Source organism: Propithecus coquereli, unplaced genomic scaffold (assembly GCF_000956105.1).
Source record: "Propithecus coquereli isolate 6110/MARCELLA unplaced genomic scaffold, Pcoq_1.0 Scaffold69, whole genome shotgun sequence".
Classification (NCBI taxonomy): domain Eukaryota; kingdom Metazoa; phylum Chordata; class Mammalia; order Primates; family Indriidae; genus Propithecus; species Propithecus coquereli.
Window position 1 is genome coordinate 4,750,899 of NW_012152951.1, and position 14,448 is coordinate 4,765,346.

The following is a 14,448-nucleotide window of genomic DNA, read 5'->3' on the forward strand; positions in this document are numbered from 1 at the left end:
AGCACATTATCTCATTGAAGAATTTAATAAGCTCAGAAGTCAATGTGTAAGGACACATTTAGTGTAAATAATGTCAGCATGTTTCATCTCGGGAAAAATTCATAAGCTCCATCTGGCTAGAAATCCAGTTCTCATTTGGCTTATTATGCATTAATAGCTCACGCTGTTAACACTTACCCCAGCTCTCTGGATGTGTGGAAATCAAGTCACACTTCGCTACCCCCAGGAAGACACACAATAAACCATTTCAGAGAGACATGTGATTAAGCAGAAGAAATTATCTTTAAAAAATCCAACTCAACAACGATTAGGACAAAACAAGCAGTTGTAATGAGAACAAATAACGTTCTGAAAAATTGGAAAGCAGGGAAAGAAAAAGAAAGCAGACTGGTCAGTTTTAGAGTCTGCGCTGCCAAGTTGGTAGTAGGCTGGTTCTTTGCTATGGTGGGGGCTGTCGGGCTAGACAGTCCTGATCCACTGTAGAGATACCTGAAAAATGCTGTTTGCCCTCGAAAAGGAATCATAGAAAAGCAACTGATGACACTTTCCTCTTTTGCTCATTCAGGATTGGGCGTTCCGGTTGGCATCTCGAGTCGTGTAGCTCAAGAGGACGGCTGATTGGCTGTGCCTGCCGTTTCTGAGGTTCATGCACGGTTTTTGTCTTTCAGGTTCTATATAGAAAGCATTTCGTACTTGAAGGATAACGCCACCATCGAGCTCTTCTTTCTGAACGCTAAGTCCTGCATCTACAAGGTAGGAGCTTTCTCTTCCTCTTCCGTTCCCCGCTGAAATCCGAAAGTATTGTTTGAAGCTGGAAATCCCAAGGTGTTGCCCCTTGGGTGATTTTATTGATTAACAGAAATGATTTATGCATTATTTATTATACATAAATAGAATTTCATGAAGCTAAAGGCGTCAGGTTAATAATGTGATTCCTTCTGATCCATCTCTGTGGTTCTGGCTTCGTGGTGGTGTTCCTTAGCCTAATTTTAAAGGTCTCTTTCTCAACTGAGACAAAGGGGAAAAAAACTAGATAAATCCAACAAATGCACTAGTCAACTCAGTCCTGGCAAGTATGAATGAACTTCTGATAGCCAAATATATGTATAGGTGACCGTTTGTAGGTGGTCTAACAGTATCTCTCAAGGGGATGCTTTTGGCACTTTAGGTCAAAAAATTCTTTCTTTAAAATTGTGGTAAAATGCACATATATTTATTATCATAGTCATTTTTAAGAGTACAGTTCAGTGGCATTAAGTGCATTTGTACTGTGGGTGTAACCATCACCACCATTCACCTACTGAATTCTTTTCATCATCTCGCATTGAAACTCTGTACCCCCTAAACAACTCTCAAGTTCTTCCCTCCCCAACCACCATTCTACTTTCTATCTTTATGAGTCTGACTACTCTAGTCCCTCATATAAGTGGAATCATACACGTTTGTCCTTTTGTGTCTGGCTTATTTCACGCAGCATGGTGTCCTCAAGGTTCATCCATGATGTAGCATATATCAGAATTTCCTTCCTCTTTAAGCTTGAGTGATATTCCACTGGGTGTATGTACTACGTTTGGTTTATCCATTCATCTGTGGGTGGACGTGGGCTGCTTCCACCTTTTGGCTATCACGAATAATGCTGTTATGAGCACGGCTGCCTGAATAGTCCCTCAAGACCTTGCTTTCAGTTCTTTGGGGTATATACTGAGAAGTGGGGTTGCTGGATCATATGGTAGTTCTACTTTTCATCTTTTGAGGACCTGTCTTACCGTTTTCCATAGTGGCTGCCCCATTTTTCATTCCCACGAACAGTGCAACAGTGTGTCAGGGTTTCAATTTCTCCGTATCATCACCAGCACTTATCATTTTGTTTTTTTGGTTTTTTTTTCAGTAATAGCCATCCTAATGGGTATGAGGTAGCATCTCATTATGGTTTTGATTTGCATTGCCCTAGTGACTAGTGACATTAATTGCCTTTTCTTATGCTTACTGGCCTATTCAAGAGACAATTCTTAATTGAGTGAGACAGTCCCTTGCACTGTATCCAATTGGCCCACGTGCTTGGAGTGTTTCCTTTCATGGGATAACCCAAAATGCCCACACACCTTTCCAGAACACACTCTCTCCCCGGGGAGAGGGGCTTGCAGAACACCTAGGAGAACATATTTAAAGGAACCACCCACCCCACTGGCTGCCCACCTGCCCATCCCACGAGTGCAGGCTTCCTGCTGCCTCCCGAGGGCTGCTTTTTACCCACAGCAGAAGAACAGCTAATACCACGAAGCTCACATAAGGTGTAGTCTCGTTACCTGCCGAGTGCTTGATGTCCATTGTCTGATTGAGTCTTTGCTCTTTTTGAGATGAATACTGCTTTTCGTTCCAACAAGGAAGATGACACAAGGGGGTATTCACACTGGTCACATACCCTGTGAGTAGCCCGGACTGTGCCATACCTTGGAGGACAGACTCTCCCTGTACGCCTGTTCATAAAGTGATTGATGGATATATTCAAAGGAGTCTGAGGAAATGCCGCTGCCTGTATTTTCATATTTTTTGTTCAAACGAATGCCCTATTTTACTAAAAATCCACATGTACATTACATCTTACAAAAACAGCATCCGTCTGCTCTCTTGGTCCCTTCCCTAACCCCATAACAGCAAGCGGGTATTCAGGGAGCTCTGAGAACAGACCCCCCCAGATACTCAGGGCTGGCCAAGCACCCCAGACCCCTGGTCTGGTGCAGAGGGGTGGGCAGTGGAGCCCGCTCTCTGCTGCCGTCAGTCAGTCCCCCTGTCCCGAGCCTGCATGGCCTCACCAGGGCAGGCCGCGGTCTCAGCTGGACTCAGGGCCAGTCCCTGCCTGGGCGGGTCACCTCAGGAGGAGAGTGGGTACCCATAGCGGTTGCGGTCAGCCTTGCCCAGGGTCAGCGCCAGCGACAGGCTGGGCTTCTGTGTCTTCATATTTAACTACACTCAGCTTTGTGGGATTGCAACAACCCCCTAAACCTTTAAACGCACAGGCAAGAGTTGAAAGGGTATCACTTTTCCTTCTGGGAGGACTCGAGCACATTCGTTGCACAGAATTGTTCTGCCAAGTACAAACGTTCAAAGTAATGGAAGGCCTGGTAATGATAAAATTAAAATCTGTAAAAAGACCTCACTTGGTGGCAGTTGCTGAGACAGGACTTAATTGGGGCTCAAACCCATAGCACTCCGATGACAGCATTTTGGGGGTTTTGCTGAATGGAGGAAAACGACACTAAATGCAGTTCCAGGTATTTGCAAATTCCTTCCTCTCTCTAAGCACCCATTTTCTCATTCTAAAGTGGAACTACTAATAATAATACCAACCGTACGTACCTCACAGACCGTAAGAGTATCTGATGGTTTTTTGAATGAAGGGGAAAGCACTTTGAAAAAGTTCAGAAATGAAAAGCGAGCACTGTCCACCAGGTGGCAGTCTCGGGCAGTGAAGTAAGTGGAAGGAACGTCGCTGAACCCATGAAATCGCTCTTGAGCCTCCCAAGTAAACAGCGGCTCCAAAGCGTACCTGTGCAGGTAGCCAGGTAAAGGGAGAGAGGAGGCGTTCAGTTCTGTCTTGTCCCCAGTGTGAGCTGAAGGTGACAGGGCTTCTGAACATCACATATGCTGCAAAGACTCTGGTATTCAAGGAAAATACAAAAGAAGAATAAATCTCCGAACTGAATATTACAGATTCCCCAAGCGGAGGTGATGATCGCTTTGTCGCCAGCCGCCTTTAAGATCAAGGTGCCAACAGCCTCAGCCTGCCCGCTGAATGGCATCCCAGAACCCAGCCCTCTCTCCTCAAAATCTTCCCTTGAACATGGGCCCTCAAATGACCACAACTGACAAGGGATGGCTTCTCTCAAGTTTATACAGGAGACCAAATAGCATCACGAGGCCACTTGTCTCCCTCTCGTGTTCAAGAATAATTTTTTCATTTGCATAAATTGATACTTAGAATTTATAAAAAAAAATTTTCATCTTAGTAGTATCTTATTTGAGCCTCAGAAACTCGGAGTGAGGTAGAGCGAGAACCCCTGGTTTTCCAGGGCAGGAAGCTGATGCTGAGAGAAGTTAAGTGACTTACTTAAAGACAGAGGACCTGCAATTGGTTGGACAGGCCGTGTAACCTATGTCAATATGTAAAGGCAATGGGAGGCGTGGAGCTGAACGATGAAGAGTTTAGCTTTTGCCGTGGGTCAGACTCGGGTTCCCTTCCCACCTCTGCCACTTAGTAAATGCAATAAACGTGGACACCTTGTGCTGTGTCTCCAAGCTGCATTTTCCTCTCCGATTGAGCAAAGATATTATAAGACCCTGCCCACAACCTTCTTGGGAAGGTTCAGCGAGACAACGCATGGGAAGTTCTTAGCACCATGCCGGGTACCTTATGAGCTAGCCGGATTCCGACCTGAGTTGTCTCTCTTGGCTGTGATTTTCTCTGTGCCACCCACGCTGCCCCCTGGCACTTTTGAGGCCTTGGAGAATCCAGAGGGCGGGGCCAGCCCGGGAGAACCTGCCATGGTACATCACCCAACCGCAGGCTTGGGTTTCCCCGGCGCAGGTTTAATGTCAAATCCCTCCCTGTCTCTTGGGGAATGATTCTTGCCACGTATGAGAATCTAAGTTAACCCAGGTAAGACATGCCACTTATTTTTGCTTCTTCAAAGTCCAATGTCTTTCACTTTTTAAAGTATTAATATTCATTTCTATCAAAGTCATGTATGATATAGTTTAAAAGTCAAATGGTTCTATGAGGCTTATTGTGAAAAAGAGTCCCCTCCCCCCAAGTCCTGCTACTTGCAACAATTTTAGCTGTTTCTTCTAGTATTTGCCTCTCTGCATCTAAATAATTGGCACAGGACATGATTTCTTGATGTATCCATTTTAGATTTATCGAATTTCTGTTAAGATGGGTGAGGATTAGGGTGTCCCATACAATCACCTACACTTTCCCTTTTCCTGTTTTCTCGGTATGGCAATGACTCCATTCTGGGTTAAAGCCATAACCATCAGCATGATATTATTGTGGCTAATCTAAGTATCATGTGGTTGTGGTTCCTGTTTTAGACAACCAGTTGTTTTACCCAAAGGGAATAATTACCTTCATTGCACTTGTTCAGTTTCTACACACCCGTCACTTTTTTTCAAAAGCTTCAATAATTTCCCAAACGTCTACCAATATTAATTTCCAAACACATAAGACAATTCTTCAGTTCCTCTCTTTCGTTTGATTCTGGTTGGTCTTGCTGCTGCTGTTGTTTTCTCAGACCTCCCTCCTGGACCCCTCCCCAATCCTCATGCTTCAGTGGGGCTCTGGGCCCATGCAGAGCCTCACCCGGGGACACCCTTACACATCGGGGTCTTTCCTTCACCCCAGCTCTGCATGGGATCCTCCATTTCCCAGATCCTCAGTCTTCCTGTTTTTATGTTTTGCATCATTGTTTCCTTGGAGTACATCCTGCGGTAAATCCAGAGAAAGTGCATATGGGAAGTAAAATGTTTGGGTCCTGGCATGTCTGAAGAAGTCTTTATTCTACCTTCATATCTGATGAATAGTTTGGATGTAGAAATGTAGAAGGAAGATTTCTCACAGAATATCAAAGGTGTTGCTCCGGGAAATCTGCTGTCCTATCCATTGTATGTGACACCCCAAAGACCCCCAAACAGTGGGACCTTTTAGGACCTCCTCTTCGTCCCTCTTGATCCGAAGTTTCAGGGGGTGTGCCCTGAGGTGGGTCTTTATAAATGTATCATGCTTTGTGTGCAGTGGGTGCTTTTTGTCTAGAAACTTGTATTCGTTTTCAGTTTGGAGGCGGGGGATCTTTCTGTATTATTTCCTCGATACCTCCCCCCCTGCTGTCTCTGTCCTCTCTTTCTGGAACCCTGTTAATCAGATGCTGGGCACAGCCACCTTGTCTCCCCAGCTATCCACTTCTGTCTTTTTATTCTGCTTTCTGGGAGATTTTATCAGTATCATCTTTAATCTCAACTCTGGACTTTTGAATCTTTGCTGCTGTGTTTTTTAATTTCCAAGAATTCTTTCATATCATCTGATTTTTCTTTTTTTATTTTATGTTGTTTTTGTCTTAGGAACATCATAGCCTCTCGTATAGCTCTGATACTATAATTATCATCATGATTATTCTGTTTCCTTCCAGTTCTTTTTTTTTTTTTTCCCTGTTTATTTATTTTGGACTCTCTTTCCCATAGGAGGTGTTTCTCAGTTGTCTGTTGGTCCTGGTTCTGTCCGTTCATACTTAAGAGTGAGGCACTTAGGAGCCAACCGGATGCTGAAGTCACCTGGTGTGTGTCCCTGTGGAGTGATCCGGTCTCAAGCTGGTTCTTTCCATGGGAAACCCCAAGTGTCAGGGTCTGGATATCTTTTCACTGTGGCTCTTCCTTCTCTTCAGAGAAGACCCTTCCCACTTCCTGCCTGGGACCTACCCTCCCACGTGCAGGGTTTCCGGGAGGGAATGGCCTGCATTCCGGGTATAGAATTCCATTTATTCCCTGCACTTCCCACCTGTCTCCTCTGAGCTTCCTGCTTGTCTTCTCCAGAGAGCAAACCTGTCATCTCTCCAATAGCAGAAAGGTGAGGAAAGGTGTGCTGCTTTGTATTGTTATTTTTCCCAAATCAGGAATCCCACCTTCCCACCTTCCTGTCTTTCTTTACCGGGAAGCAGGAAGCACTACCACGGTCGATTTCTCTCTCGCTTTCTCTTCCCTCACATCTATTTTCTACAAAAAGAGCAGGAAAATGTAGTCCTCATCTATCCAAGTTGCAGAAAATGAAAATATGTTCCCAAGAGCAGAGCTGGATTCGTTTAGGTGAGGCAGGAGGAAGTGTAGGATGGGATTCCCTGTCACTCTACTTGATCCAACATTTCTGATGTGTTTTAACTGACTAAGGTGACGTCTGGGTGGTGGAAAGAAAATTTATGGCCGGGGGTGGAAACCACTTGTTTAGAAATGTGTGTCCAGGTCTGTGGAAAACTCCCATGGGGAGTCTGCCCGGGATGTTGTTCCCTGGAAAGAGATGTATGCAAAGACCTTTCTGTCTGGCCTCCCTCCGTGCCCACCTGAAGGGGCCCATCAATCAGTCCCTGCAGGAAGCAGCGGGCTTGTCACTCCAGATGGAAGCGATTCAGTGGGCGTGGGCTCTGATCTCTCCTCTTCCTCCTCTTCCAGACTGCAGGATTGAATCCTGCCTGCCCTGGATTCTTCACTGACAAAAGGAAACCACCAGCAAAAATTAGTCATCATAGTAATTTCCCGAAGCCTTGCAAACAACAAACGCCAGGTCATAAAATGACAGTGTCTGTTTAATTTTTAGTCTGGGTGCAGTGGCTCGAGTCTATAATCCCAGCACTTTGGGAGGCTGAGGCAGGAGGATACCCTGAGGCCAGGAGTTCGAGACCAGCCCGGGCAACCTAGAAAGACCCCATCTCTATAAAAATAAAATAAAATAAAAATAAAAAAGAAGAATCTCTACACATTATATATCTTAAAGTTGTAAGGGAAATAAATCTTAGCTCCAGCTCCCAATCTTACACAAACCTTCAGAGAGATAAGGAAATTGGCTTTCACATTGAAAGAACTTCTGTTTCCATTCACTTGCTCAGAGGAGTAATTTGATGCTTATTTGATTTAGGTTGGGTGGCGTGAGTGGCTGTTCAGAATGAGAAATGGCTGTTAGGAATCTCGTATTTTAACTGTATAACTTTGCCCTGGCCTGAAAGGGATTGGCAATCTACTCTTTAAGTATATTTTTCACATTTAAATTATATTTGATCTCAACCCTTACCTTACCCAGCGATGATAACCAAAGAAACAGAACCCACAGTTGCCATGGAGAAGTTGGCATCAGCATTTTTCTGAGTAGATGTTTAGATCACTTTCCACGGCCTCTCACTGTACTAGGCACAGAGTCGAGGATCAAGAAATTGTTTTCAATTGATTACCTTCCAAAAGTAAGGATTTGCGTATTTCCTGGGAAATCGCCAAGTTCGGTTCCTCCCTGCACACACTGAGGGCAGATCATGACAGAAAAGAAAAAGCTTAGAATTTCTGTTATGTATTATGTGTTCAGGTGTGTGGGGTGGGGGGGATCTTGCCCAGCTGAGATGTCTGCATCGATCTGGGAGCTTCACGGATTAGTGAAGGTTAAGTGACCATCCTCGGGCCACATTTGCTATGTAGGTCTAAATGCTGTCACTCTTACTGATAATGAAATAAACGATCTTTATTCAAGATCTTCAATGTGCTTTGCTAATGAGCAGATGGTATCATCTCATCTGTAGGTAGGAGAAACAAAGCCCAGAATCTAGTCCACGGGACAAAGGAACCAACATAAATATCAGCACTTTGGGAGGCTGAGGCAAGAGGATCCCCTGAGGCCAGGAGTTTGAGAACAGCCTGGGCAACATAGCAAGACCCCATCTCTATAAAAAAAAAGTAAAAAATAAAAAAGCAGGATTTCCACAAATTATATATCTTAAAGTTATAAGGGAAATAAACAAATCTTAGCTCCAGAACTCTAATTCTTTGAGTCTGATGGATGCAGGTTTAGTGCGTGTCCTTGTAGGACAGAGAGCAGTAGGAGAGAAGGACAAATGCACTTTCTCAGCTCTCTAGAAATAAACTCACGTGGACCCATCATCTTGGCTGTGCCCATGACTTCTAGAATTGCAATTCCTTAGGATCCTGACGTGGGCTATATGCAGCGGGTAGGATGAGAAACCCCAGTGCCACACGACAAGGGTCTTGGCCCAGTGCGGGTAGCGTGCACCCCTGGGATCGTTAGGCAAACATGAAGTAACTTGACTGCTGAAAACCTGGCAAAGGGCTAAGAATGAGGAATTGTGCAAGATCACGGCAGTCTCATCCTGCACCGCAGCCCCTGTTTCCCCGGGGGCGACTGCTCGTAGTTACAGCGAGTTGTGCAATGAGGCAGCTACACAGCCGGGGGAAGGAAGAGAGCAAGTTGGGCTAAGTATGGGCACTGTGCGTGACCCACTTTAATAATATACACTGTATGAGGGTTCTCCGGAGAAACAGAACCGGTAAGATACATATAGACATATAGAAAGAGATTCATTGTGAGGGCTTGGCTCACGCGGTTACGGAGGCTGAGGAGTTCCCTGATCTGCCATCTGTGAGCTGGAGACCCAGGAAAGTCGGTGGCGTAGTTCAAAGACCTGAGAGCAGGAGCACTAAAGGTGTAGGTTCTAACCCAGGTCTGAGGACCAGGAGCACCGAGGGCAAGAGAAGATTGATGCTCCAGCTTAAGGAGTCGGGCAGAGAGGGGATTCCTCCTTCCTCTGCTTTTTTGTTCTGTTCGGGCCCTCAAAGGATCGGGTGATGCTACCCACGTTGGGAAGGGCAGTCTGCTGAGTGCACCTGTTCACGTGCTCGCCTCATCCAGAAACACCCTCGCAGACACCCCAGAGCCAGAGTTTAATATGGGCACCCCACCGCCAGTCGGTGAACCGTCATATACATGGTGACCAACACACACACACACACACACACACACTGCCCATCTCTTTAAAAAAAAAACAATCTTACTAAATATTCCAATAAATACTAAGAAATGCAGAAGAACAGAGGAAAACTGTGGAGTTCAGATCATCTATAGACACCAATGAGTGGACTTAAATAATATAAACCTGATTTTTTAGTGTGTTTCCAAATCACCCCTACATTTATGCCTCGCCAAACCCAGTAAAATAATTGGAGGAGAAACTGTTATCCCTGCTTCTGATAGGGAAAATGAAACTCGGGGCAGGCAAGTGATTTAGTCAGTGTCCGCAGCCGTTGGGCTCGCTAACAGGACTGGAACGTGGAACTTTCAGGTGAAAGTAGAAGTGATATTAAGGAGAATGGCACAATACTAGTAATAATCTTTAGATGTTTGTGGGTAAGAGGAAAGGTGGCAGCAGTTGTCGAGCATTTGTTGGGAAAGCCCTTGGGCCAGCCCTGCACGTGGCTCTGAGTGGACTTTGCAACGTTGTCCTCACTGAAACCTTCTCAACCTACCATATGGTTGTCAATTGCATTTTATGATGTGATAATCTCATTCATCTTACGTGAGAGTTGAAATTCCTGTAATTTCGGACCATGAAGGAATGCTTTACATTAAGATTCTTGGTTGAGTGTGAAGACCTCCACCACTGAGTCCCTCAGAGCGGAGAGGTCCTCCAGCTCACACGACTTCTGGAGAACATCCATAACACCTGCCACTTGTGGTTCCCGTGGGGCCATTTGTTAGAAACACTTGGAGACCTTCCGATGGGAATCGTCCTGAGAATGTTGTTACCCATGATGCTGCTGATAAATGACCTCAGGCCTCTTCCTTCAGCCGCTTAGTCACCTGGGATAAAACGATGCTGAGTGGGAGGAAGGGGGCCACCCCCATCCCTCCTCCAAGCACGCGTACACACACCTGCAGATGGTCACGATTTGTCTTTCCATACCATTTTTCAAAAGATCAAAGAAAGCACACATTATTCAGTAGTAAGGAAGGCAGATGCCCAAAGTGCAGACCCAATGACCACAGCAACCCAAAGACGTCGTAGCCCTCTCTTACCAAGTAGTCTCAATAGGGAATGACTACATGCCCACTGGACCACCCTAGATTCCCAGGCAAGATGCTGGCTCAGAAAACCACCCTGCAGAACCCCTCCTTGAATGGCACAAAGAGCCTTGGGGCCTTCAGCGCGGAGCCCTGGATTGAATAAGCACAGGGGAATGTCACACCGCCGCCTCTGCATACGCCAGATAGATGGAAACTGCCCTGCATCTTCTGGAAGAGACTTCTGCTTCTCCTGTTTTCCCATTTTATCCTCAAACGAAAACCCAGAGCTCCAGGAAAGTGTGGGATTTTTTCATGTACCTTTTGTGGGTTTCCTTCAGTTTATTTCTTCTGCTTGAGCAGAAACTCATAAAAGAAGCCACCTCTGGGTAGCCAGAGAAGTCAGAAGAGGCAAAGGTGGAGTTGGTTTTGATGCTACATGGGAGCACATTTCTCACGGGAAGATCCCTGGAAACATCTCTTAACTCCTCTAAGGGGCAGTCGGCTTTGAGGTTTTGAAGTACAATGGGAAATTTGTGGAGTGGCCTGAAGTCTGATGCTCTGTGTTGTCGCGGTATAATCTTAAGGATGAAATCACCTCAGTGGGCAAGGTATAAATATTAATAAAAGGGGGAAAAGTATTATTAACAGGAGATATCAGGGAATTGGGCCAAGACTGCCGGGATGCGGAAGTCTTCTTACCAATTAGGGATGTGTCTTCCCACCATGTCTAGATTGCTTCATACACACACCTGTTAGATCGCTGTGTTGACTCCTCTGAGGACGTCCAATGAGGTGATCCTTGAACTCAATAAATATTGAATAGGAGTGGTAAGAAATAACAACGCAGCTCTCTTTCCATCAGACTCTACAAGTATGTGCAATGTCTGGGGTACATCATTCTTTAATCCTTTTTTTTTTTCTCTTACTGGCCGCATTTCAACTCTTGCTGTTTTTAATGTCTTCGCTGGGAGATTGTCAAGGTCAGGGAAGGTGAAAACTTGCTCCAGTTAAAGGTGCTAGTTCCTGTTTGCCCTGAGGGAAGAGAGAGAACTTGGGTCAATCGAATTAGACATTTAATGGTGCATTTTTGGTAGCATTCCCGTGGATAATAGTACATTGCAGTTAATATTCACCAACAGTACCTCCTGGTAGCATGGAATGGGCTGTGTAAAAATAAAATAAAAGACTTTCCTCCTTCCCCCCATCCCCACACAGATAGAGACATTTTCATTTAGCAGATGAATCAAACAGCGAATTAAAAGCTATGTTCACACTTCAAAGGGTTCTTTTCTGATGGTTGGTGTTCAGTTGCAGATTAGATGGCGGATGTTAAATATTAGCCTGCCGTTGAGTATTGGCAGCGACATAGGCGTAAATGTTTGACGGAAAAGCACACACACGGCAACACGCTAACAAGTGCACGCCAATGTGCTCAGGTGGGATTGGAAACAAATACAGTGAGAGTGGAAATGATCTATTGTGGAAGCCCCTGGTCAGTGTCCCTGTTGAGTCATTTGCACACTGTTAAATGATTTACGTTCTGACGGGACCCGGTAATCCCAGGACTGCAATTCCAAACATTCCTTCACATCCCAGCACTGACGGTCTGTATCCATCACGGTGGCCGTAAAGCTCTTTCAGCTGATTAAACATAACGAATGATTGTCCCCGACTCTTCCATATGCTCTCGTTAGTCCTCTTAGCCCACACGTCGAAGGTGGTTCAGTAGCAAGTATTATTATCCATCTTTGAAACTCGAAGGCCTGAAAGAGCCTGAATGATATCCCTCCTTCAAAAGATACGTGTTCCAATGCATTGTTTTAAATTAAAAGGGGCCCATTCTCGACTCCCCCAAAATAATGAGAAAATCCGTGAATCAGAGTTTGGTGTATAAGGCAAGTGAATAGCAACTCTTTTTCAGCTAATTTTGATTATGGATATTGTTCTGGGGATATGTTGGCTGAAACTGAGTCGTTATTGATTTGAGGGAACGCAGGTGCTAAGGGAGGCCCCGGACTGGACACGTAGTTGGTTGGTTCCTGGCCCTATCACTGCCATTAAGGCTCTGTGATTTGGGGCAAGTCCCTTCACGTTTTTGGATTTCTGTTCTCAATAAAAACACAGGGTCAGGCTAGCTGGTCTCTAAATCTTTCTAACTTTCTGTCATCTAGTCAGCCACCATAGACTCTAGTGACATTAGGGAAATAAAGATGGACGTTTTTACTTTAGCTCGGCAACAGAAATATGATGCTAATCAATTTGTTTATTATTCTTGATGATAAACTCCAGCTTTCTCTTTGTCTTTAACATATGGGCCGTATATAACTACACGGTATCATGCGCTTGAAAGTTTATTAAGAGAGTAGATCATGTTGAGTGTTTTCACCATGAGAAAAGAAGAACACGAGGAAATCTTTGCAGGCGATGGACATGTTTATTACCTTGACTGTGATAATGATGTCACGGGTACATGCATATGTCCAAACTCATCAAGCTGTGCACATTATACACGTGCAGTTTTTTGGGGTGTTTCAATTTATATCTCAATAAATCTGTTTAAAAAAATATATAGGAACGCTATACATTTTGGAAAAAAAAAATTGGATTTTTTTCAAAAACCAAGGAGAGGTTTAAGTTCTTTTAAGACCATGTCCTTCAATGACAATTAAGTATTTGGGGGAAGAACCAATAGGGCAGAAACATTTTTAAACTTATACTCTATAAAAGTGCCGACCAATAGAAGTTTCTACAGTGATAGAAATGTTTTCTCTGTCGGTGCTGACAACATGGTAGCCACTAGCTACAGTGAACTATTGAGCACGTGAAAGAAATGTGGCTAGTCCGACAAAAGAACAATATTTTAAGATTTTGTTTAATTCTAATTTTAATCTAAAGAGTCACAATCCCATTGTAGCATTTCTTGCAATAAAGCCGTGCTGCTGGTTCTGAAGTAGAGTTTACAAAGAAAACACAATTGGTTATCAAGTAACCCTCCTGCGGTATTAATAAGATGAACAGGTTTGTAAAAAGCTGATGCCCCATTTACCCCTTCACTGCTCATCAGGATTGAAAGACGAGGCCTTTGAGATGACCGGGTAGGCCCAGGATCACTAGTCCAATTGGGCTAAAGGCTGTAAAACATTATCAGGAAGCATTTGGACCAAGTAATTCAGCGCAGTGGCCACAGGGACCACTAGGGAACTCCTTGGAAAAGGAAAACCAGGCCTCTTTTTAGAGAGCTGTCATTTAAATTAAAAAAAAAAAAAAAAAAAGGGGTTGTTAGAAACATCTCTTAACTCCTCTAAGGGGCAGTCGGCTTTGAGGTTTTGAAGTACAATGGGAAATTTGTGGAGTGGCCTGAAGTCTGATGCTCTGTGTTGTCGCGGTACAATCTTAAGGATGAAATCACCTCAGTGGGCAAGGTATAAATATTAATAAAAGGGGGAAAAGTATTATTAACAGGAGATATCAGGGAATTGGGCCAAGACTGCCGGGATGCGGAAGTCTTCTTACCAATTAGGGATGTGTCTTCCCACCATGTCTAGATTGCTTCATACACACACCTGTTAGATCGCTGTGTTGACTCCTCTGAGGACGTCCAATGAGGTGATCCTTGAACTCAATAAATATTGAATAGGAGTGGTAAGAAATAACAACGCAGCTCTCTTTCCATCAGACTCTACAAGTATGTGCAATGTCTGGGGTACATCATTCTTTAATCCTTTTTTTTTTTCTCTTACTGGCCGCATTTCAACTCTTGCTGTTTTTAATGTCTTCGCTGGGAGATTGTCAAGGTCAGGGAAGGTGAAAACTTGCTCCAGTTAAAGGTGCTAGTTCCTGTTTGCCCT

General features: G+C 44.5%; 1 protein-coding gene across 1 annotated transcript in view; it reads left to right on the forward strand.

The window, feature by feature from the left end:
• Positions 1 to 14,448, forward strand: part of FRMD4A (FERM domain containing 4A) — a 568,954-nt gene that overhangs the window by 452,359 nt on the left and 102,147 nt on the right. The window contains exon 6 of the mRNA XM_012660957.1: positions 669 to 753. Within this exon, the coding sequence (XP_012516411.1) occupies positions 669 to 753 (85 nt within the window). The remainder of the gene's footprint in view (positions 1 to 668; positions 754 to 14,448) is intronic.